Source organism: Myotis nattereri (genome assembly GCF_964212035.1).
Source record: "Myotis nattereri genome assembly, chromosome: 4".
Taxonomy (NCBI): Eukaryota; Metazoa; Chordata; class Mammalia; order Chiroptera; family Vespertilionidae; genus Myotis; species Myotis nattereri.
In genome coordinates, this window is record NC_138079.1 from 89,334,924 (window position 1) to 89,360,667 (window position 25,744).

Genomic DNA, 25,744 nt, shown 5'->3' on the forward strand with positions numbered 1-25,744 from the left:
CCCAGCACACTCTGTTTCAGAGGGTAGGGAATGGGTGATATAATTTAGGAAGATTTCTCGGGGAAAACCTAACTCTTGAGAAAATTAAGATGGTCTTATCTCCCAAAGGCTCCAGCAGGGAGAGTTTTGCTGGGCACGTGCATATACAAGGTCTGTACGCTCACATCTGTAACATTTCTTTTTACCTTATCACTGGTCTTACAGTCCAGGACAAAGGTTTGTACCATTTTCAGCAAAGGGTCAGAGAGCAAAGACTTACAGCTTCGCAGGCCACCTGGTCTCTGTCCCAATGGCTCGGCCCTGCCTCGTGGCTCAGAGCAGCCACAGCCAGCGTGTAACGATGTGGCTGCTTTCCTAATAAAACTCCACTCACAAAACCAGACAGCGGACGGATCTGGCCTGTGAGCCATAGTGTGCCAACCCCTGGTCTAGAACAAAGAGCTTGGGCTCTGGACAGGACTGGACTTGGATTCAAATCATGACTCTACCCTTTCTTTACTGAGACTCGGTTTCCGTCTTTTGTAATATGGGGGACAGTGATACCTGCTTTGTTGGGTTATTATGAATACTGAATAGAAAATGTAGTAGAGAACTGATAAAAATTAACTTTCCCCAATAGTTATTCTTCTCGTCTATATGGTTCTTTCCTTGGTTCTTCATCTACACAGTTCGTTTTGGTCAACAGTGGCCTTTCTTGAACATTATCACATTGCTCCATACGCCCCCACTGCTCAGATTCCACAAGATACCATCAACCGTTTTATGGATAAGGAAACCGATTCATGGAAGTAGATATTATAGCCAGAGGGGTAAAGTATAGTCTCAAAACCAGCATCCCTGGCTTGGGGTCTGCTCCTCGTACAGACGTGGACATGCATGAATTTGTAGACATGCCCACTGAGAAACCTACCCCTGGAGACAGATGAGGCAGCTGACTTTCATGGTTAGGGACACCAGGGATGAGTCCCAGCCTGGCCACTTACTGGAGGAGGCAATTGACCTTTCAGCTTCTTTTCTTCATTTGTGAAATGGGATTAAGAATAAGATAGGTTCGCCCTAACCGGTTTGGCTCAGTGGATAGAGAGTAGGCCTGTGTACTGAAAGGTCCCAGGTTCGATTCCGGTCAAGGGCATGTACCTTGGTTGTGGGCACATCCCCAGTGGGGCGTGTGCAGGAGGCAGCTGATCGATGTTTCTCTCTCATCAATGTCTCTAACTCTCCCTTCCTCTCTGTAAAAATAAATAAAATGTAAAAAAAAAAAAGAATAAGATAGGTTCTAGAAGGTTCTACATTAACATGTTGAGTATCGTGCTTACCTGTGGTTATGAGGATGAAATGAGAATAGTTTTCTTAGCCCCAGAGCTTGTCAAAAGGGAGCTCAATAAATGGTCATTGCTCTGTTACTGTCACACTTACATATACACACACTCTCGTACACACACACACACACACACACACACACACCACAAGCCTATGAGCTCCATGAGGGCAGAAACCATACCTAACACAAAGCATGTGCTCATTAAAGAACTGCTTGTTTGTTTATGAACATACAACACACACACATATAAACAGATCATTGCAAACGGCTGAGAGCCGGGCTGGGCTGCCTAAGGTCCTTGCCATTCTCCATCCACATCCATCTGTCCCCGGAAGGAGCTGAGGAACAGGTGGGCCGAGGCCTGGAATTGTGAAATGTTGCTGCCTGTTTGCCGGATGCCAGAACGCCACCGCCCACATTGCTCAAAGAACCACATTCAGTTCCCTGAGCTGCTCGGCACAGCTTTAACCCCAGGATCCCACGAGGTGACAAGGCTGGGGTGTCCACGGAGAACCTCCCGCAACAGGGAGCTGAACAAGGAGCAATAAAGTCCCCAACACAATATCAGCTGGAGTGCTAGCATTGGAGGAGACACGGGACTGACCCTTGAACTACTGGGGGGAGGTTCTGTCTTTGAACAGAGACCGCGTGTGTACCTGGAAGGCAAGAGCCATCAGATGCCCCCGTCTGCATCAAAGGGGCCCTTACGCTCAACCAGGTTCCAGCCAGTCCCCTGGGCAGACAGGCGGGTCGCCTTCCCGAAATCCCCTCTGAGTCCCCGAGTCACGCACGGGTGATGCCGCCTCTAAGAGGAGAAAGCGACAGCTCACCTCTGCGGAAGGCGGCGGCACACAGGGCCCTCTGAGAGCTGCCATGCCCGTGCCGCGCCTGCTCCCAGCGCTGCCTTCGCCATGCCAACGTAAAGCCCTTGGAACCGGGACCCTGAGTCTGAACTAGGGTGGAGGCCACGTCTTCTTAGCATGACATCAACTTAACAGCCTGGCTCCATGGCCCTGGAACAGAATGAGCCAATGTCTGCCTCTGGCCGTGCAAAACCAAGTCCTGGGTTAGTCAGTGGAAACGGCACATGGAGGGCCAGTTACAGCCTTTGGCTTAAAGAAGTCCGCTTGCTCATTTACACATCTGTTTTCCATTGAAAGCTGTTTTTGATTTGGTTGTGGTTGTGATGTTGTGGTTACTGTTTAAAGGGGCGGGGGATTAAAGTACACCCTGGAAAGGGGAAATATGTGTGTGTATCTCCACATGTAGAAAGAGAGGCACACACACGTGGCAAGATGTTAACGTTTGCATTTTACTGAGGGGCACACTGACCATCCAAAAGGTAAACTGCTGATAAGTAACAGCCAAGATTGAAAGCCAGACAGGAGGACTGCACCATCCATGGTCCCCGCCACACTGTGGTAGGGGCTGAACCTAATAACATCTGGGGACCCCAAGAGGGCCTCAAATGGCCTAACTGCATGTCCCCCTGCCCACTTTGCTCCCTCAGATGAGGTGCCCCACCCAAACAGCCTCCTTATCACAGAAGCCAGGCACAGCTCCTGCCAACCCCTCACAACTATGCAAACAAGACATCCTACCCCCCGTGTGGCATCCTACCCCGACACTGCGAGTATATGTGACTAATAAACTGCTGTCCGTCTCATCTGTGCAGTGTTAGGTGTCCTGTGGCGACCCCATACCCCAGGGCAGGAATCGCTCCCTCACACCACACTGCTTCCTGAGAAAGGCGGGCCCGTTAACTCAGGCACAGAACGTACTGCGGCAGAGTCCCCCTCAACAGGTCATCTTGCAAAGTGCCCCCACCGGTGAAATGCCGGTCAGAGCCAGGAGAGACAGGGCTGAGGACATTGGCGTTCAGATCACGGAGCCTCCATTTACCCCCAGACCGGCCACGGACAGCTGCCCCACAATCATTCTTCTCTCCTTCCACTGTCACGCTACCCCAAGTCTGTTGGCAGCAGCTCCGAAGTCTGCGACCTCCACCTTTCTGTGTGGAGCCTGGGCGATCAGTACTCAGAGCGGAGTGCTCTGTCCCTGGGGAGAGGCGACAGTGGGTGCAATTAGAGGCAAAGCCCCGAGTAACTGAACTCAACTAACCAGAACCATCAATTAAATGAAATCCCTTTTTGTCCCCTCTCAGCAGGCCCTACGCGTAGGAAGTGAGAAAAATCACAATTTAAGAAGAAAAACTGTTTTCTGAGCTTCTCTCAGATTCAGCTTTGATCCGGCCCAATTTCTTTCATCATCGTGAAAGCCACATATGTAACTTCAAATTTCCTAGTAGCCACGTTTAAAAAAAAGAAAGGAATAAAGAAAGGAAGGAAGAAAAGAAAAAGAAACGGGAGAGAGCGATTCCAATAACCTATTTAACTTAACCCAATAGATCCAAAACATGACCATTTATCACGTGACAACTTTCCACTGTCGGGTTCGTACTGGGCTGCAGGAGAAGCTGCCTGCCGCGGCCTAAGCCCATACCTTCCTCTTTCTCAGACTTGCAATCCGCAAGTCTTCTCACCTTTCACTTCCATGAACTCACACTTTAGAGCAAAAGATAATAAGTAAACCCTGAAAAGGCCTTTTACCTACGACCCACCTGGGAACATGTAGAGTTTGTGGTGCCTACCTTGCCCCAAGGCGCTTGCAGTCTAGCAGGGGGAGTGGCAAATCCCATACAAAAAATATCAATTAATCATGGAATCCATAAAAACCGCTGCTGACTGCCGGGAACAAGGGCTAATGAGCATGTGAGGCAGGTACCATGATGCGCAGCGCTGAGATCAGAGAAGTGAATGCATCACCCACCTGCTGCACACAGAACTCCAGAAGGAAGAGGACGGCAAGGAATCAAGTCCCTCTTCCCCCCTCAAATTTTGTAAGAATAGTTTATTGATTTTTAGAGAGAGAGGGAGAGGGAGAGGGAGAGGGAGAGGGAGAGAGAGAGAAAGAAACATCAATCTGAGAGTGGGACATTGATAGGCTGCCCTCTGCAAATCCCCTACTGGGGATTGAGACCACAATCCAGGCGTGTGCCCTAACTGAGAATCGAACCTTCGACCTTTTTGTGCATGGGACGATGCTGAAACAACTGAGCCACACCAGCCGGGGCCCTCTCCCCCAATTTTAATCATCCCATCTGCTAACTTTGTCAATGTTGCCCTATCCACAGAATGTTTTCTTAGCAATGCTCTTTAAATCAGCTCATCTGTTTTTCTTTGTAATGAACTAATTTAAAAAGCAAACATTACCCATACAGGGGAGGAAAAACTAGTATAATTTGCCATAAATAGAATGTAACTAGAAAAATAAACGGACAGCTATTAATTTTTTTAAAGCTTGTTCATGCGATGCTTCAAATTATCTTGCAGGCCACCGGTTCATGTTTGCCACTGTGGCAAAGACTGCCATGGAGAAGCTGAGACCCTGGCTTTGCCGGCTGCAGGGAAGACTTGTGGAGGAGGAAGGGGAAAGAAGGCACCCCAGGGGGGCACACAGTGTGGAGAGAGGTACAGGGGTGCACGGAGATGGAGCACGGAGCATAAAACGCAGGGAGGAAACTGACACCTGTGTGATTAAATCACCCCCCACACCCAGTTGCCTGCAATGGATTTCACACATTGGAAATACGGGCTGCCACACTTGGGAAGTATTTGAAAAGCAAGGACTGAAACCGCAGTGTTCTCTTAACTCCCAGGTCACCAGGAAACAATTAACCCAAGCCCCCCTGTGCTCCCCAGTGCTCCCCAATGCTGTTGTCTGACCGCACTGCTCCTGTGGGGGGAGATCCTATTTCCTGGACAATGGTGAATTCTGAATGCAGATGTGCACAGTCGGGGGGAGGGGTGGGAAGGGAGAAAAAAGGAGGGCAAAGGTTAATCAGAGGGTGCTGACAGTTGCAACCTCATCGTCCGCATGCACCTATGTGAGTGGGGTGTGTGTGTGTGTGTGTGTGTGTGTGTGTGTGTGTGTGTGTGTGAATCCTCCCGGGCTCACTCCAGGTCATGAAAGAGACACACATACTTTGTAAAAGGTCAACTTCTAAAATGGTCAGGGCAAGTCTAGCCAAGCTAAATTCCACAGGGAAGAGCCAGCCTGACCTCTGATTCGCTGAGCTGACACCTCCCAAACATGGGGGCTTTGGCTTGCATGTTGGCTCAGCCCCCTCCCTGCTGGCGCCTGCCCTCAGGGAACCCTGACAATGATGAGCAGCCACAGAGAAGACGCTCACCTCTCTCTTGGAGGAAGTGGCTGTCCTGACTGCACAAGCCAGAGATGGTGCTTTAAAAAGCCCTTGGAAAAGAAAGCCGTATCTCCTGCAATACGATATTCCTGAGCATTTTTTAAAATATATTTCTTTATTGATTTCAGAGAGGAAGGGAGAAGGAGAGAGAGACAGAAACATCAATGATGAGAGAGAATCATTGACTGGCTGCCTCCTGCACACCCCTACTGGGGAATGAGCCTGAAACCCAGGCATGTGCCCTTGGCCGGAATCGAACCTGGGACCCTTCAGTCCGCAGGCTGACACTCTATCCACTGAGCCAAGCCGGCCAGGGCTACCCTGGCATTTTATAAGGTCGTATATAATGCCAGCTGTAGCTGTAAAAAAATTTATTATTCAGCCCAGGAAGGCATATAAATCCCTGCAAAGCACAGGGTTTTCTTTTAAAAGTGGTTTAATTCTTATTGCCTTTTGCCTCCGTTCTTTCCTGGGGGAGAGCGGCCTGCATTGAACTTGCAGCACTGCAATTCCACCAGAGTCCTGGGCACAAGAGGCCACCTTCCTCAGTCCAGGGAAGCCCCCAGGGCTTGGTCTTCTGGCGACACAGGTGTGGGGTTCCTCAAGATCTCTTCCTCTCCACCTGCTCTTTGGCAACTTCACGAGATACAAGCTCCTATGTCCAAAATGATTTAATTTTCCCTCCAAACTTGCCTGTTCACGCATTCCTATCTCAACGTTTTTGCCCCCTCCCCCCACTTGCCAAAATCCTGCCCTGTCTGCATACTAATGAACCCCAGGTCTGTCCCTCCCCTCCCCTCTCTGCCAGTGCCCCAGTTCAGCCTTCATCGTAGCTCTTCGGGATTCAATGACCCTTGCCTGGTCCCCTGCCTCCGGGTTCACCTTTACCATCCATTCCCTAAGCAGCAGCCAGAGTAATCTTCTCCAACTGATCTTGGACCGCATTACTCTCCTCCTCAAACACCTTCAGTGGCTCCCCACTGTCTCCCCAATAAATCTCAAGCTCCCTGATGTGGTCTACATTATCTGGGCCTGGGCCCACCTCATCAGCCCCATCTCTTGCTCGTCTCTGCTCCTCTCCCTGTACTCCATTAGTACCCTACTCTTGTAGTTTCTTGCTAGAACCCATTATTTCATTCCGTTCTCTCTGTTGAGAGTGGCCTGTGCATCCCCTCATCCCTACCCTCCTGGCCTAATCCTGCTCACCCTTTAGGACATGGTGTGAGCAACAGCTCCCCCAGGAAGCCTTCCAGAATATTCTGGGGTGTACAGAGCATTCCTACATTACCATCAATCTGATAACACTAATGCCAAAAGTCCATTGATCTTACAACATAAATGCAACTGTAAATGGTCAGAGGGGGGAAATAGGACCGAGAGAGACAGCAAGACGACTCATTTGAATAACGCTGATGACTCGGTTTGCCATTTCCCTCAGTGAGTATACACCACCTTGCAATGACGTGTCTTTGCATTTAGTCCATGCCCAGGTACCCATGGACTGGGGGGGAGGGGGGGCATCGAGAGAATTCTGGGGGTCTTAAGTATGTTCAGTTTATTTTCATAATTATAGTCACTAACTCTATAACTAAAATTTAGAACCTCTTTCAGTTACGAATGTAAACACCAGAATGCAGGCGTATTAGCAAGACCTGAGGCTGTGACACCAACAGAAATTACAGATATTTTCATATCACACGGTTTTGGTAGCAGATGTCTCAAGATATTATTTCCACTTGCCACTGCTTCAAAACTACGGTAGTTCATAGACTCGCCACCAAATCTAATTACCTGCCATATTAATAAACATGCAAATTGCATTATTATTTCACATATTTGTTAACTTCATATATTTTGATAGCTGCATTTCAATGTTATTTCTATATATATTTTGATAACTTTCCTTTGTAATCCTATGCATTTATTTTTTGCACTTAAAAATATTATCCAGAGAAAGAGGCCATAGGTTTCCACAGATGCCAAAGGGGTCCATGCCACAGAAGGGCCTGCCCTAGCTAGGAGCTTTCTGGGCACAGGGCACCAGGTTCCTCACCTTTCAATCCCTGGTATGTGAAGGGGTGGCCAGTGTATAGCAGGGATGTTTTATATAAACTGGGATATGATATCTACCAATCAATCCACCATTTCTATTTCCTCCCTCCTACTTCCTTCCAACCTTCCTCCCTTTCTTCCTTCCACGTGTCTGTCCATCATTTCCCATCCATCAAGCTGGGCCAGTGCATAGTACTAACCACCGATGCCCCTGCAGTAAGCCCCCAGGTCCAGTTCTGCAGAGTCGTCGAAGGCTTGGTCAGGGGAAGACGGGGTTCGTGTGAAATCCGGTGGCACTGCCCTCTTGTGTGGCCTTGGACATGTCCCTGAATGTGCCCGTGGCTCAGTCATCTTCCAGGCGCGTAGGGCCGATCTGTCTCCAGTGCTCACACTGCAGCGAGTATACACCACCTTGCAATGCAGTTAGTCCAGGATCATTGCCCAGGAATCTATGGACTGGGGGTGCCACGCCCAAGGGTGGCCACATGCCTTTGTCCATTGCATTTACTTCCCAAAGCCAGGGAATGCTCTGGCCGTTTTATTTTCAAAATATCAGAGTAGCCGAGCCTTAAAAGGAAAGTCACAGCTATTATCCATTCTGTCCATCTACATGGCAAGGTGGTTAAGAGTTCTGCCCAGGTCCAAGATACTAGCTCCCCACGTACTCTCCACAGGACCTTGGGTGACTTCCTTAACTCACTCTTCTCTGAGCATCCACTTCATTCTCTGAAAGTGAGGATACTAACCACACCGCCTTCAGGGGGTTCATGGGAAGGTTAAGGGGGTAACACCTGTAAAGTACGCAGCACAATGGCCGGCATGTGATCGGGGCTTGGCGAGTCTTAGCTGAGATTACCCACGGCATTTCCAAGGAGGCAGAGAGTGAGAGAACTGCCATCAGGCACCAGGAAAACGGGCTAAGGATTTAATCAACAGACACCACCTTTTTTCAAATGCTTCTACCCACTCATATCGAAAATGCAAATCAAAACAGCAAGATACTGTTTTCACTCATGGGGTTGACACAGATGATAAGATTGATAATCATACCAGTGCTTTTGAGAGGGGAAACAGGAAATCACTTTGCTGGGTGGTCTGCAGAAACCTCTGGATAGGACAATCCAGCGGTGCCTGTCAAAACGTAAAATGCACACAGCCTTTCCGCCAGCGGTCACAAATCTCGCCACTCACCGTCCAAATGTGCACACTCAACTGTGATAGGATGTACGCAGAAGAATGGAGCACTAGTGAAGACAGGGGGCGGGGGGGGGGGGAGGAGAGACAATCTAAACGCCCACCAGCAGGAAAGGTGTTAACTAGGTGACAGAATATTTAATTCATTTAATTAACACTTAGTGAACAGTTCCTTACTACCTACCAGACACCATGCCAGGTGCAGGGAATAGAGGGCTGTACAAAGCAGAAGACAGTTAAAAACAGCGAGGAAGTGATTTGTGCTGCTATGAAATGAGCTCTAAGATATAAAGGAAAGAACGGGAAGCTATTACAGAATATATTCCATCAGATTCCACTTCAAGAAAACAAATAAAATCCCTGCCTGTGCGCGTGCGCACATACAAAGGACATTCTGGGAGGAGCAGTGAGAAAACTGTGAATAGTAGTTACCTCTGAAGACTGCGGCAAGGAATGAGAGCATGCCTTTTCACTTGATGCCTTTTTTATTTTGTTATTTGATTATATTTATTTTTTATCACATGCTTGTATTGCTTTATATGCTTCCAATCTACAGTAAGCCCAGTCAGCTCTACTCTCAGAAGTATCCAGAATCAAACCACTTCTCTTGACCTCCACTGTTAGCGTCCTGCTCCCAAACATCACTGTGTTTCCCTGGATGCTGCCTCAGCCTCCTCTTCCACCCATTTCCCTGTTCCCACCCTTTTACCAACCACAGTCCATCTCAGCAGAGCAGCAGATTCCATTTTCAAAAGCCAGGCCACGTCACTCCTCTGCTCAAAATCCTCCAAAGGCTTGTCAGCATGGAGCAAAAGCAAAATCTTTCCTGGGTTGGACCCTAGTGATTGGGACCCACCTCCACCCCTCTCTCCCTTGCTCATACTTGCTTTAGCCATACTGGCTTCTATTGTGCAAATGACCATGCCAAGCACATCCTGCCACAGGGCCTTTGCACTGGCTGCTCTCTGTTCCTCCAGCTCTCTGCAGGTTTACCCACTCTTACATTTCAGGACTCTGCTGAAATGTTGCCTCATTTCCATGTGGCCCTTCATAATCCCTCCAAAATCAAGGGCCAACCCAGGGGTAGGCAAACTTTTTGACTCGAGGGCCACAATGGGTTCTTAAGCTGGACCGGAGGGCCGGAACAAAAGCATGGGTGGAGTGTTTGTGTGAACTAATATAAATTCAAAGTAAACATCATTACATAAAAGGGTACAGTCTTTTTTTTTTTTTAGTTTTATTCATTTCAAACGGGCCGGATCCGGCCCGCGGGCCGTAGTTTGCCCACGGCTGGGCTAACCCCTCTTGATTGACCTGGCCTGGCCCACCCCTCACACCTAATCTTTCTCCTTAGCACTTGCCAGCACCTGATGTATCATATAAACATGTGTCTCAATTATCATCTGTCTAGAATGCAAACTCATGACAGCAGGGACTTCTGTCTTGTTCACTGTTATATGGCCAGCCCCTAAAACAGTGTCTAGAATAGGGGTCCTCAAACTTTTTAAACAGGGGGCCAGTTCACTGTCCCTCAGACCGTTGGAGGGCTGGACTATAGCTTAAAAAAAAACTATGAACAAATTCCTATGCACACTGCACATATCTTATTTTTAAGTAAAAAAACAAAACAGGAACAAATACAATATTTGTATTTGCATGTGGCCCACGGGCCGTAGTTTGAGGACCCCTGGTCTAGAACATAGTAGGCACTAAATACATAAATAGTTCAATGAATAAGCTAATCCTATATAATAAAAGTCTAATATGCAAATCAACTGAACCACCTGCAGAACGACCAGTCGCTATGACACACACTGACCACCAGGGGGCAGACGCTCAATGCAGGAGCTGCCCCCTGGTGGTCAGTGCACTCCCACAGGGGGAGCGCCGCTCAGCCAGAATCCGGGCTCAGAGCTGGCAAGCGCATCGGCGGTGGTGGGAGCCTCTCCTGCCTCTGCTGCAGGCAGGCGGTAAGGAGCGAGGGGTCCTGGACTGTGAGAGGGCGCAGGCCGAATTTCATGCACCAGGCCTGTAGTTAATAATATAATAATAACAATCATACACATATACAATAGAAAACAACATATACAACACATGATGTACAATGTTGAAAATAGCAACTACGAACAACAAATCCAGAGAAAGACTTCAAGTCTCAAAAGGAACATTTATAAATGAAAAATAAATAACTAAGACAAGCAAACATGTTTCCAGCCCCAGCCGCCCTCAGAAACAGGGCGGAGGAACACCCAAGGACCAACGAACAAGTAAACAGCTCACAGCCAGCCGGCAAACGGCCTGGCTGTTTTAGGTCAACACTCAGCACACAGGACTCTTTCACGGAGCCCGAAGGGTAAAGCCAGCCCGAGTGGACGCGGTACAGTGAGTCCACTAACCAGGGAGTAAATGCCAGTGGGTTTGAACACGCTGCAGTGCTAGCCCCAAAGCCACAGACGGTTTCTGGGTGTCCAACGAGCCCACACCCTCCTGGGACAGCCAAACCATGGCCACTCTGCCAACCCCAGCTCTTCAAGAGGACGGAGCCCTGGGTGCCGCCTGGGACTCATCCTTCCCGCTGCCAGGGTACAGAGCTGGAACGTCGGGTCTCATCCCCCCCATAGTCCACCTCCCTGGGGGCCCTTCCCTTTTCCGTGCCTCTGGGTTTGCTGGCTTTTCAAACGGGAGGTGGAACGTTACAGCCTGCCTTGGTTTCTCATCTCACCCACACCGAAAGCTTGGCTCATTCTAATTTGGGTATGACCCAGCGCCCATAGGCGGTCACTTGAGAGGAAAAACGCAAAATCTGAAGACAGGCACGGGGGGTGTCCAACCAGTGGCCTTCACCCAACCTCACCAGCACCCTCTCATTACAGGTAAGCCGACACGGACTTTCACGGCATCCCTGCCGAGGACTGCTGGTCAGGCCAATGGTTCTCAGCTGGGGTTGGTGTTGCCCCCAGGGGCCTTCTGGCCCTCTCTGGAGACATTTCTGTTTGTTACAACTAGTGAGGGGGTTTGCTATGAGCATCTAGTGGGGCAGAGGCCAGGATGCTGCTAAACTCCCAATGCCCACAGGACAGGCCCCACAATAAAGAATGGTCTCATAAAAAATGCCAGGAGTGCCCCCATCCAGTAGTTAGGGCATCTGCCAGCACAGCACACCCAAGGGTTTTGGGTTTGATCCCTGGCCACGGTCAGGGCGCATGCAGGAGACAATCAATCAATATGTCTCATGTCGATCTCTCTCTCTCCCTCCCTCCCACTCTCCCTCCCTCCCGCCTTCCACTCTCTCTAAAAATCCATGGAAAATATCTTCGGGTGAGGATTAAAATAAATGTCAGGAGTGCTTTGCCTCAATAGCCCAGTGGATGAGCAGGTGAAGGAGGTCATCTGGGGAAGGGAGACGCTTAGTCACATACAGGCTGGGGGCAGAGGGACAGGAGTGATGGGACCTGGCCCACACTCCACCTTGAGGCTCCTGAGCTGGCCTTGGCAGCCAGCTGCCTAAGGAACCTGGGAGGGCATTCTTCACCCTGGGTCAGTTCCACTGCTGGCCAGGTCCGAACCCTCCAGGCTGGAACGGGCTGGCGGCCGTGCAGGGTGAGGCTCCAGCTGCTGACGCATTTCTTCTGGAGAGGAACCGTCCCTGCCTCGGCCATTCTGCCGACCCCTCGGGATCCAGGCAGGCCTGGCTTTACTCGTATGGCGACACAGTCCACCCCTATGTGCGCAGCATTCAGGCAAATGTCCTAGTCTGATCGCTGGACTCAAGCACCTGGCTGAGCTGCCAAAAACTGGGTGTTTAAGGATACGTCCCTCTTCAAAGAGGGAAGCAACTGTCCAAGTACAGAAGGAAGAATGTTCCAGAAAGAGCATGAAACAGATTCTTGCAAAGACAGAATACCAACATCTTCGCCCTGGTCATGGCACGGGCTAGGGAGACAACGCAGGGGCCGGAAGGGCCCTGGATCCTGACACGAGAAAGAAAGCAGAGTGGGCGAGGGGTGCAGAGTGTCACAACAAACAAGGTGTCCTCAGCTCATCCTCTGAAGGGCCCTGAGGAGGCAGGTTTTGTTGGCCGCTTTAATTAGTGGGGAGGCTGAAAATCATCGCGAAGGTGTCAGTAAGTGAAGAGGTCAGGATTCGAACCCAGGACTTTAACGATAATAGTAAATGCTCACTACCCGCCAGGCATGGCTCTGCTGCATAATGAAGATTAGCCCACTTGCTCATCCCAGCTCCCTGGGAAGCAGCCACTGCTGGCGCCTCCTATTCTTTAAACAAGTGGAGGCATGGAGAGATCAGCTGGCATGGGGACGGTGGAGGGCAAGTGGCGAGTCAGGTGGCCTGCTGCAGTCAAAGGCTCTCTGCCCCTCACTAGGTGGCTGTGGGGGTGGCCAGGTCCGGGCTGCCCCCTGCACTCTGCAGCCGAGACCCCAGGAGGGCTCAGAACGTCGTCTGTGCAGAGGGCACCTCAAAGCCAAGGCCTGCCAGGGAGCCAGCGAGTGGAGCCGACCAGGAGGGGACTTTCATGAACAGGTGTCCCTGGGCCCCATCCAGAGGGGGCAGCTGGTCCTTGCCACTAGCTGACATCTAGAGGCTCAGGGTAGTTTTGCTTCCAATTTTTCAAAAATCCTTCAACCTCCTCCTTCCTCCCTCCAGAGAAACCCATGGGCCAGTTGGAGGTGGCCACGGAGGCCTGTGTACAACTCTGGGTCTAGGACCTACATGAGAAAGTCACTGCCCCTGCCCCCACTTAACTGGTGCCCAGTTGTACGCGGGGCCGTGAGCATTTGGTGAAGAAGCTGCTTTAGGCACCTCTCAGAGCTGGAGTTCCTTTCTTCCAGCAGCGAGCTGGCTCAGCATCTCCTCTTCGGGACAATAAAACTGCCCGCTGTCCTCAGCCCCACCCACCTGGCACCTGTTCCACAGCGAACTTCAGTTTTCCATCCAGTCCTCCTAGCTTCAGTGGAAAAAAAAAAAGAGCTACAGTTCCCAGAAGGAAATGAGAAAGGCCTTAGTATTAATAAGATGTTCCTTTTCAGAAAGCCATTGAACCCGGCAGGGAGGCTGCCCTGAGGTCGGAGCTGGACAGGCCCCACCTCCCCGTCCTGTGGGCGGCGGAGAACATCCCAGTTCCCAGCCAGGACCCCTCGGGCTGGAGGCACGGCCCCATGGAGGCCCTTCCACTGGCTCTGGGAGGCGAAAGAGAGGCGGCGCACTTCTGAGAAATCGGATTCTAATGCCGGGAAGGTTTTATTTCCTGGAGGTGTGACCGAGAACGAGAAGAGAGGAGAGGGAAGGCCTTGCTTGCTGGCAGAAACACTGTCTTCTCTATGTCTGCGGGTCTGTCTGCTTTGAGGCTGCAGGGAGGAACTGAAGACCTGCCCTTCCCTCTTGTCCTGGAGACCTTCCTCCCTTAGCCCTTCACTGCCTCTCGGCAAAGGCAGACGACAGAAGTGGTGTGAGTGAGCGGCAGGGCTCAGAGCAAACTGCCCCCTGCCTGGGTCGCCTCTTCTCACAGCTGGGTCCTCTGAGACTTTATTTAGCACAGTGGTGCTTAGCATGTTGGTTTCTTGGCTTGGTTTGGGGGAGAGGCTGTCACAAATAGAACGACGGCGATGGCTGTCTTCCTAAAAAAATGCTCCTGCACCCACAATTGGGCATTGAGTTTCAAGAGGATCGTGGTTCCCCTGCATCCATTCTGGGACATTTCCTCGGTTTAAAGACCCCCTTCTTTACCAGAACATGACCTGAGGTGACCGTGGCTACCCTGGGACATCCCACTGGCGGTGCTGTGTTAGCCAGAGGCTGGAGGCTGGCTGAAGGTCCAGATCAGGGTCCCCAAAGGAAACTGATGCTGCTCTCCTCAGGGATAATGACTACGGAGATTTTGCAAAGAGATGCTTGCTAAGGGAAATGAGCAAAGGAGGTGCGTGCAGCAGAGCCAGCCGCAGCGGGGAGCTGTCAGCACCTGGGGAGCTGTTATCAGATCCTGGAGAGAGGAGCTGTAGCTACGGGCCACGGCAACCCTCACAGGCAGACACAGTCCACCCCCGGGAAATAACCCCACCCCACTGTCCTCCCACTCGCCCATCTCCTGCCAGCGCCTCCTCTTGGCCAAAGCAATGAGAAGTCCAGTGGATGAAATCCATCCAAATCTGCCTCTAGGGGCCCAGAGAAGAGAGAAGGGAGAAGGGGGGAGAGCAGATCTGCTGGGGGTGGGGCACGGAAAGAAGACACCCAACATGCTTCATCTCAGCCAAGGCCTCTCTAACCCGAGATGGAATCGGGTGGGTGAAGGACACGTGGGGCTGTTGATCCTCCCGTTGCCGGGGCCCACGTGTTTTCTCGGACAGGCAACTGCCAGGAGCAGCCTGGTCTCCACTAAGATGTGAGCCACTGTGCAAAGCGTTGAGCCACTCCGGGTTTTCTCACATGTAAAGTACAAAAGGGGGATCCCTGGTGAGCCCTGAGGGGTGACGGCACCGCAAACCTGGGATGGAGATGGAGACCTGGGCTCCGTCCTCCCTCTGCACTCAGGAGCGCTGTGGTCTTAGACCAATATTTCACCTCTCAATGCCTCCGTGTCTGCACCTGCAAAGGTGGGGCACGCGGGCCCCTTCCCCGAGTGCTGCTATCACGGTTACATGACATCATGTATCAAAAGCGCTTAGCCAAGTCCTAGGCAGAGACAACACACAGAAATGTTCCAGTAAGTAGCATCCAAATCCCTTCCCAGCTCTTACATTCTACCAGCCTGGGCCGTGTGTCGGCGTTTGTGCCCCTCACACACCAGCACCCCCGTGATGCTGCTGTTTCATGTGAAAGCGATTTTCTTGACGGAGTTATCATGGTAACTAGAGACTTCAAACCCAACCTGAACATCCCAACCTGCAACTCTCTCTTTTAAGCTCCCGGCTGGCACAGCCCTGTCCTAACGCCCTGTGGAGAAGACAGGCTAAGCCTCCAGATCTTGGTCCTTGTGATACTTTTGCCAAACATCAGCCGCGCCTCCTCACAGAGCCTGCAAATCCAACGACAACACCTTGTTGCTCAGCTGGCAGCACATGGGCTTCTGCCTCGGTGCTGGAAACGGGGTGCGGGGGGGGGGTCTCTGAGACGTGCCTTCTGCTGGAGGGGGGAATGGGAGTCTCCCAGCTGAGTGCCATCCCTCGGCTCCCTGGTGCGGGGCAGGTCTCCCACAGCCTGCAATTCACTCCGTGCAGACACGTTCCCAAACCCACCTGCTCCAGATTGCTTGCTTTGAGTGATCTCATTCTCTGTCACCACCTCTAGTACCTGTCACTATACCCATGACTATACCTGTAACTGTATCTACATCCACACCCATCTATATCTACATTTACAGCTACATCATACCTATATGTATTCTCTATATCTAATCTAGAGTTATATTTGTATTTAATTTCTACATCTAATCTATATTTAACATTTATTGTATACACTACACACATGCACATTATAATGTACACAATATATATACACTAGTGACCCGTCGCGCAAAATCGCGCAAGACCCGGGACCCCTCCCCCCGGACCCCGTGCCATGGGACCGCCCCAAGCCCCGGAGTCCCACCCCATGTGGCCAGCGCACCCTGGGACAGCCCCGAGTCCTGCAGCGCCGCCCCAATGCCCCACCTCCAGGCCGCGTGGAGCGGCTGCTGGACCCCGCCCCTGCGGCGTGCACCTGAGGCCACGGAAACCCCGGCAGAAGCTGCACAGAGCAGCTGCCAGCCCCGCCCCTGCTGGGCGTGCTGCCATTTTGTGATGGCATGATGGCATGAGCGTCAATTTGCATATTACCTCCTTATTATACAGGATTAGCTATAGCTATAAATTAGGCATAGATTACATCTAATGTATAATTATATTTAATTACATTGAATGTATAATATATGATTAAGATATATATCATGTGTACATGTAATGTATGTATAGACATATATTACATGTGCATATATGTTATAGATCTATAACTATATCTGTATCTAACCTCCATACTAACCTATTTATAATATATATAAATAGGTTATATATATATATATACATATATATATATATATACACACACACCTTATCTATGTTTATATCTTAGTAACAAAGCAGTGAAGGTGTCTTTCATTTGTAACCTGGCTCTCATCCAGCCTCTACCCCTCAATGACTGTAGGGCCTTTAAAACAATGGTTCTCAACCTGTGGGTCGTGACCCCTTTGGGGGTCAAACGACCCTTTCACAGGGGTCGCCTAAGACCATCGGAAAACACATATATAATTACATATTGTTTTTGTGATTAATCACTAGGCTTTAATTATGTTCAATTTGTAACAATGAAAATACATCCTGCAAATCAGATACTTACATTACGATTCATAACAGTTGCAAAATTACAGTTATGAAGTAGCAACGAAAATAATTTTATGGTTGGGGGTCACCACAACATGAGGAACTGTATTAAAGGGTTGCGGCATTAGGAAGGTTGAGAACCACTGCTTTATAAGGAAACTTGGTCTCTCTAGGCCACTGCTGGCTCACCTGTGAAATGGGACCAAGGTTAGTCCCTGCCTCATAGGGTTCTATTTCCTGATAAATAAAAGCTAGACTGCCAGGTTCAAATCTGCTCTGCTTGCTAGTTGCTGGACAAGCAGCTTAACATCTTTGTGCCCCAGTTTCTCGTCTGTACAAAGGTGGGGATAGTAATACCTCTGGTTGGAGACAGATGTAGAGTATGAATGAGTGAGTCTTACTTAGAAGAGTCCCCAGCACATCCTATAAATGCTTAAGACATATTAGCTACAAATAATAAATGTATGAATGTGCGCAGTACACAGTTCCTGGCTCACAGCAGACATATATGCCATCCATGTTAGTCATTATTGACAAGAGCAACAATTTTAAGTGTTCCCAGTCAAGAGCTAAATTCAAACCTTCAATGTCTTGGGCAAAGTCAGCCCCCACCAAGAAAAGAGGAACAGTGACCTCAACGCTATTTTTCGAATCGGTGTGTGTGGCTGCGCGCTGGGGAACTTGCTGCCTATTTGTGGAATGTTGCATCACATCGTTCACGCTGAGTCACACAGACCAGAAAGGCACCCGTGGCCACAGGACCACAAATCCTCCCTGGGAACATGTCCACTGCCCCAGGCCGGCCTCCCTGCCCGGTGAGCCAAGTCTTAGCCCAGGCTATGGTCCAGCTGGTCATTCCCTGTCCCACCCCTCACCAGGGCTCGTGACAGACCCAGCAAATCAGAGCCAGAGGAAAAGATCGCTGTAGAGGCCCTTACCCAACCCAGCCTGTCTGCTCCGGAAAGGTTCTGCTCCCCCGAGGAGCTGGGGGAGGAAAGCAGATGGGCTGAGAAGCAATTGGTCTCCCCATCCTCTCGACAGATGCTGGGCACCATAAGAATTAATGGGCTGGAGATTCAGGTAAGAGCCATTCAGAAGCTCCCTGATTACTCCAAATACCACTCTCTACAGAGGAAAAGGTTAATCGAAGCCCAGAACTGGAAAAAAGGCAATCCCGGGAGTGGAGGGAGAGAGGCTCCTGCACAGAGGAGGCCCTGGTCTGCCTCGAAAGAGGCAATGGGCCTCGACAACCAGTTACTGGCATGGCCTGCTCAGGGCTCCAGGGCCTTGGCCAGCCCCTCCCCTAACCCCAGCTAACGATCTGGGTTTTTAAGTTGTTGTTTTTTCATATATATTTTAACACGGCATATCCTCTGCACTGTGGAGCCATAAATCTCTCAGGAACCGCCTTTGAGAGGTGTTTTCCCTGTCGCATCCACCGGGCACACGGTCGCTGGCACCGTAAGTCACCGCTCTGAGCACAGTCATCGCTGTCCACACAGACTCTGGGGATGAATGTGTCCTGGTCAGAGCCCAGAGGCGGGACCAGTCTGGCATTAACCAGGGAGGGTGGCATTTGAACATAAACAAGAGAACAAGGAAGAAACAACTCACTTTTCTACAAGGTCCCAACTGTAAATAAGCTGTCCGCAGAGCAAATGGGGTTACACCAAGGTTTCCCACCCTTGATGCTGCTAACATTTGGAGCTGGATAATTATTTCTTGTGCATTTGCAGGGTGTTGAGCAGCCTCCCTGGCCTCTACCCACTAGATGCCAGGAGCACACCCCTGCCCCTGAGTTGTGACCATCAAATATGTCTCCAGACTCCACCAAATGTCCCCTGGGGGCGGGGGAAAGAGCGATAAATTTGCTCCCAGATGAGAACCACTGGATTAGACCGAGGCTACAGTCCAACTGAGCATGAGCCAGCTATTAAACTAATGACAGGTATTAGCCGGATTTCCCACGTCACCCCCATCATCAGCATGACATTGCCGAGACCCCAAAATTCCCTTGGTCCTGTCAACATGCTCGCCCTGGACTTTAGTGTGGCCGTACCCTGAACCCCCTTTTCTTCTCTTCCACTTCCTCAGTCCTTTCCCTTCCCCTCTGCAGGATAAGGTAACTCCTTATTCATCTTGACGTTCTGATGACACGAAGGCATCCGAGGCGCTCGAAGGAACTAACACTTGAATTGATCCTAAGGAAAACTGGCACTGTTTTTATAGGAAGCCAGATATAATATGCAAAAATCTCAGAACACCATTACCGCAGCCTCTTTGCCTGGTTAACTCTCTCTCAGCCATCAGCTCGCAGCCCAAATCTTCCCTCCTCAGCTTGAAACTCACCTCCAGGGAGAGAGCTCCCTGAACAACCTCTGCACGTGCCCACTCGCTCTCCATGCCTGTCTCATTTCTATTCACCTATCACCCCCTGACAGGATGGGCGCTTCTATCTGTAAATTCACTGTGTGACTCCCCCAACCAGAATGGGCGCTCCATGGGCAGGGAACCCTGTCTTGCTCATGATTGTAACTTTACTTTAGCATCTCGCACAAGGCCTGGCCTCGTCCTGGCCCCCAAACTATTTATTGAATAAGCGAATGGGTGGATGGACTTACAACGGCATAACATCTAAAGTATTGATTTCCTTCCATCCCTACTCATTCTCCTCGTGAGCTCTGTTCACAATCCTTAGGGGCCCCAGCGTCGACTTTAAATGATACGAATGTAACTCTCTCCCCTTCTCCCCCAGTTAGCTGACCAAAGAAATTCAAGTGTCTGATTGGTCGTTGCAGGCTGAGCTGTCAGGAGTTTCCCTCCTGATGCCCTGGACCTTTAGGTCCTGAGAGGGATCTCAAGTAAACCAAGGTTTGCTCCCGTCTAAGTGGGGCCAACTTCGCAGAGAGCCAGACTGACAAATCTTTACTCGACGGAAGAGGTCCTTTATTACAGCTCCCAGGGCACCACCGTGTTTGCGTAGAGGCCAGTAACTAATTGACAGTGAAGCTGCTGGGGAGAAGGGAGGCAGAGCAGCTAAAATTAAATGACAAGCGGCCTTGTCAATTGCAGTGCATTCTGAAATGATAGACCATCAGGGGGGTCAATGAGAAAGAGAGAACCAAATAATGAGAATTCAAATTTTTCACAACACTATTGATGCACAAGGAGATGTTTCATTTTTGCTGCTTGCAAATAAATTTTGTATTGGGTCCTTTGCTTAAACCACTTTACCCACCAGTCCTATGGCAACCTATCTATCAAAGAACTACTCACTGTGCCCTAGCCGGTTTGGCTAAGTGAATAGAGCGTCGGCCTGTGGACTGAAGGGTCCCAGGTTCGATTCTGGTCAAGGGCACATGCCTGGGTTGCGGACTCGATCCCCAGTAGGGGACGTGCAGGAGGTAGCTGATCAATCATCCTCTCTCACATTGATACTTCTCTCTCTCTCTTTCCCTCTCCCTTCCTCTGAAATCAATAAAAATATATTAGAAAAAAATTTTAAAAAAGAACTACTCACTGTGTGGAGCACTGTATCTATTTATCTATAGATCTACATTCACCATCTACCTACTGCTCTTCCTATTTAAGTACATCTGTGGGTACTTGTGGAAAGCATCTTTCTTTTCTCTTTCTTTCCCTCCCTCCTTCCCTCCCTCCCTCCTTTCCTGTCTTCCTTCCTTCCTTCCCAGCGACCTTGGGCAGTTTACATCAAGCCCGGCCCTCTAGCTTTGCCTGAGCACTAGCAAATTCTTCTACTGGTCAAGGCAACTGGAGAAACGGGTTAGAGGCTGAGAAGATAGAGTCTCATGGCATATGGCTCTGAGTCTGACACCCTCCAACACTATATCCTTCCTGTGCAACCCTGGACAAATTATGTAACCTCTGTTCCTCATCTGGAAATTGGGGATCACGAGAGCACTATGTAATTAGGGCACTGAGGGGATCCAATGGGAGAAGCCAGTTCTTGGCGCACATCAGTGAGTGGGGATCATGATAATGCCACCAGGCCGATAACCAAATTCAAACTCCTCTCAGGCCTTTTTTTTTTTTTTCCTTTCTAAGTCACCAAGTTCCTGGGTCACCACCATCTGGGACGAGGGAAGCATTCACCACTGCAGTCAGAATTCCTTGGTGCCCCCAGGGGCTGCCCGCTGAGGGGAAAGCTGACACCAGGGATTTCAACCTTCCTTGGCTTCCTCATTCTATTAATCTGGCCGTTAAGCAGAGAGTCCTGCTGATGCCAACAGATGCAAAGCTCTGCCGTGCTAACGGCAAAGAGCAGAGCGTAGAGGAGTCCTCAGCAGCCCATCAATCCATCTCCCCCAACGCAGAACAGCTGCATGGGGCAGATTCGCCAAGCACCTGGGAGGGACAATGCAATGCACACCCGGAAGAGAGGGGGTGCATGGAGGGAAGGGCCCCTGGGTGGCCCGATGACTGTATGCGGGCTGGGCCCCGCACAAGTGAAGTCACTGGCGCGTGGTGTAGGGACGTGGCTGGCAGTGAAATAAATCTAAGAGGCAGGCCCACCTGTGGCACCGGCGCTGCAGGATGGAGCAGGTCACGCCTTTCTTAGGAGTAAAGGGCGCGCTGGGAGGGAAGGAAATGGGCGCTGACCAGAGGCTCGGCGGAGCAAGCACATCTGCCACTTGCTCTGCGTGGTTGGCTCTTCCGAGCTCAGGCACAGCTGCCCTCTTGCTCGTGCCATGTGGGTAATACCTGGGGCACCACTTTCTGCCAGAAGACGCTTCCCTGCCCCTCCTGTCTGACCTGCCTGCCGCAGCTGAATAGGGTCCCGTCATGGCTCACACGATGGGCTGAGGCCCAGCACAAAGAAAGATCTGGCCACAGGCTTGTGCCAACAGTTCAAAACAACTGCACTTTGGTTGGGTTCCAGTGTCTCTTTAACATGGGAAACCAGAAGTCGGGGCAAGACGACAGCATCCGACGGCTCCCCAGAGACCCAGAACCAGATGAGACTGATGGAGTGCTGTTTGGGGACAAATTGAGTCATTTCCCCAGGGGCATGGCACAAATGCAGAAAGCCAGTCTCGTGCCTTGGCTGGCTGCAGCTCGAGGCTCAGGCCCCCTGGGTAATGGCTGTGACCCTAAGAGAGGCCGCTGGGTAGGGGTGAGCTGTCACACTCACAGTGTGCTGGCCAAAGCCACTGGCACGTGACTGCTCTCTCCCATGGAGGTTCTGAAGGGCCGATTAGCTGGTTTCCATAGTGAAGGACTCAGGAGGGCCAAGGACAGACCGTAGGGGGCAGTGCCACGCCACCCCCAGGAAGTGAGATTTGGCTTCTAGAATTCTGGACACAGACTATTTTCCCAGGGGGTGTTCCTGAGTTTAATGAGTTTTCCTGGTGGGGGGGAACTGGTAAAGAAGAGAAGAGCCATCATTTTTAAAATGCCCTGGAAGTTCGCTCACAATCCGCTGGGTAGCCTGGGGAGAGACCCATTTCCCAAAGTGCAGAACACCTACGTCTAAAGGAGTATCTTTTGATGCTTTTAGAGGCCACCCAAAGGAACTTTTAAATTTTATTGATTTAATATTGATTTTAATGTTTTGCAAAAGAAACTTAACTAGCACGCCAAACTTGTGATTTCACGGATATTTTTGCCGGAGACAGCGTTTGTCAAGCTTGGCACCATTGGCAATTTTAGGCTGGGTAATTCCTTCCTGGGCAGAGGTCCTGTGCACTGGGGGATATTTAGCAGCATCCCTGGTCTCCACCTCCTAGTTGCTAGTAGTAACCCATCCTACAAGGGGACATAATCCGAAATGTCTTCAGACATGGCCTAATGCCCATTGGGGATCAAAGCTACCCCTGATTGGGAACCATTAGCTTAAGATCAGTCTACTTCTGAAAGTAAAAAAAAATTAATTTAAGGAAAAACGTATATTTAGGTGATGTGATGGAACAGGTGTAATTTATCTATGCAAACATGGCTCGGGTGATAGGTGAAGGAATGTGGAAAAGCCAGGCCAGAGGATGACCAAACAGGCAGAAGGAACTGGGTCCTAAGCCCCTGGAACTCCCACCCATTGCTCTTTCCTGCCAGCTCTGTGGTCTGGTCACCCCTGAAGCCGATATAACTAAAAGTGTATGCTGGGAAATCCGAGGACAGAAGAACCCAGAGAAACCCCGAGAATCCTCTCTCCCGACAACGTCTGGCCTTCCTGTCCTCCTTCTTTCTGTGGTGTTTCCTTTCTTCCTTTCTTTATCCAATTGAATTTATTGGAGTAACATTGGTTAATAAGATTATATAGGTTTCAGGTGTACAATCATCTGTATATTGTATTATGTGTTCACCACCCCAAATGAGATCTCCTTCCATCACCATTTATCACTCCCCCCATAACCTCTTCTACCTCCCACGATGCTTTCAGACACCTGGGTACACACGTGTGTGCACACACATACACAATCAGCTGTTGTGTCTGTCCAGGCTTTCTGAGCCATGGAGCCAAGAGGATGCACAGATGCGCTCTGGAGAACTGATGCAGGGACATCTGTGCAGACATAAGTGACAAAGACCATGGGAAGGTACTGACCTGGGTCTCCAGGGTGATCAGCGGACTTGGGTGTGGGTCCTGTGGGAAGAAAGGAGAAAATACACATGAGCGGTGGGCAAATTTAACCTACTGCTCCAGCATCATTCAAACCAAAGCTGGATCTCTTCAGTGCTTAAGCCGCCCACAGGTAAGCCGCCCAACTCTGTCTCCCCTGTTCTGCAAGACACGAGAACAGAGTGGTCCAATCTCCAATGTCTCCCCAACCCCCAGAAAATTAAGGAGACTCAAGTTTTTCATTAAGAGGTGAAGGGGGCACCTGCATGGAGATCATGCAGAATGAGGAAGTGTAAAGAAATAAGAAACAAAGCATCCTCACTGAATATCCCCAAGGGCGTTCAAACTCTCTATGTGAAGGGAAAGCTGTCCATAAGAGAATGAGAAATAAACTTGAAAGAATATAAAGTCCCAATTAGGGGCAAGGCCACCAGCTTGTGTCTGATCTTGGAAAGATTGAAGGAAGAAACAAGACAAAGAGAAGAGCTTAATTCCTAGTCTGCAGAGCACATTCCAATGGGCTGGGAAGATCCTTTTCAGGAGAGGGAAGGCCAGAGAAAAGTCCGATTCATTCACTCTCTACAAAAGCCGATTGACTGAAAATGCCTGGTGGTCATGTCTCGGGTCATTAAACATGAACTCTTTGGGTGGGGGCCAGGGTGGGCACACAGAAGGAAGGGACGGATGGGAAGGAGGTAGTGATTTTCAGCAAGCAGCCTCCAAGAAAAACAGGAAACCCAGCACATAAAGGCTATTTTTGTCTGCACAATGTTGGCTCTGAACTTAACCATCTTGGATTTGTAACTCTGGGAAAGCAACCTCAAGCTGCCTCTTACAGAGAATGGGCATGACGTGCAAACTCAGTTGGACGCTTTGCTTTATCCAAGCAGGTTTTCCAACACAGGCTTCGAGGAAGCCATGAAAATTAGCACCAGCTCACTGGACTGTATGGTGAACAAGAAAGAACACGTGTAGTAATCATGCCATATTTGTCCTCTGTGTCTAACTTATTCACTTGGAGTAATGTCCTCAAGGCTCATCCATGTTGTCACATATGACAAGATCTCCTTTTTTGGGGCTGAATACTATTCCATTATATGCACATACCACATTTTCTTCTATCATCCATCAGTGGACATTTAGGTTGTTTCCTTATCTTGGTTATTGTAAATATGGTTTCAATGAACATGGAAGTTTAGATATGATTCCACTTATATGAGGAATCTAAAATAGTCAAACCTGTAGAAGCAGAGAGTAGAATGATGGTTGCCAGGGACCGGGGGAAGGAAACTGGGAGTTGCTGTTCAATGGGTTTAGAGTTTTAACTGAGCAAGATAATAAATAACCTCTAGAGATCTGCTGTACAACACTGTACCTATAGTCAACAATACATATTGTACACTTACAATTTTGTCAATAGGGTAAATCTCATGTGAAGTATTCTTAGCACAATAAAATAAAGGACTAAAAGAGAAATTGAAACATTTTGAACCCCTACCCTAGATGAAAGGTCACTTTCTGGATCACTCCTCTGTAGTACCTTTACAATGATGTCTATCTCTCTATATAAAAGCCTAAGCGACCGGCCGACCAGCCAACCGGTCGGTAGCTATGATGTGCACTGACCACCAAGGGGCAGACGCTCAACGCAGGAGCGGAAACCACAGGCATGGAAACATGGAACAGACTGATGAATCTCAGTGGGAAGGGGGGGGAGGGGGAGGGCAGGGAGAGATTAACCAAAGATCTTATATACATACTAGAGACCTGGTGCACGGATTCGTGCACCGGTGGGGTCCCTTGGCCTGGCCTGCAGGGATTGGGCCAAAACTGGCTCTCCGTCATCCCCCGAGAAGTCCTGGATTGTGAGAGGGTGCAGGACAGGCCGATGCACAAATCCGTGCACCAGGCCTCTATTTTATAATAATTCTGATGAGTATAAGAGCCATGAACCCAGGGACATTCTGAGC

At 49.9% G+C, this 25,744-nt stretch overlaps 1 protein-coding gene across 1 annotated transcript in view; it reads right to left on the reverse strand.

Moving 5' to 3' along the window:
* XYLT1 (xylosyltransferase 1) overlaps positions 1 to 25,744 on the reverse strand; it is a gene marked incomplete at both ends in the record, with an annotated part of 297,295 nt that overhangs the window by 179,085 nt on the left and 92,466 nt on the right. Inside the window, one exon of the mRNA XM_081089853.1 lies at positions 23,760 to 23,798. Coding sequence (XP_080945979.1) covers positions 23,760 to 23,798 — 39 coding nt within the window. The remainder of the gene's footprint in view (positions 1 to 23,759; positions 23,799 to 25,744) is intronic.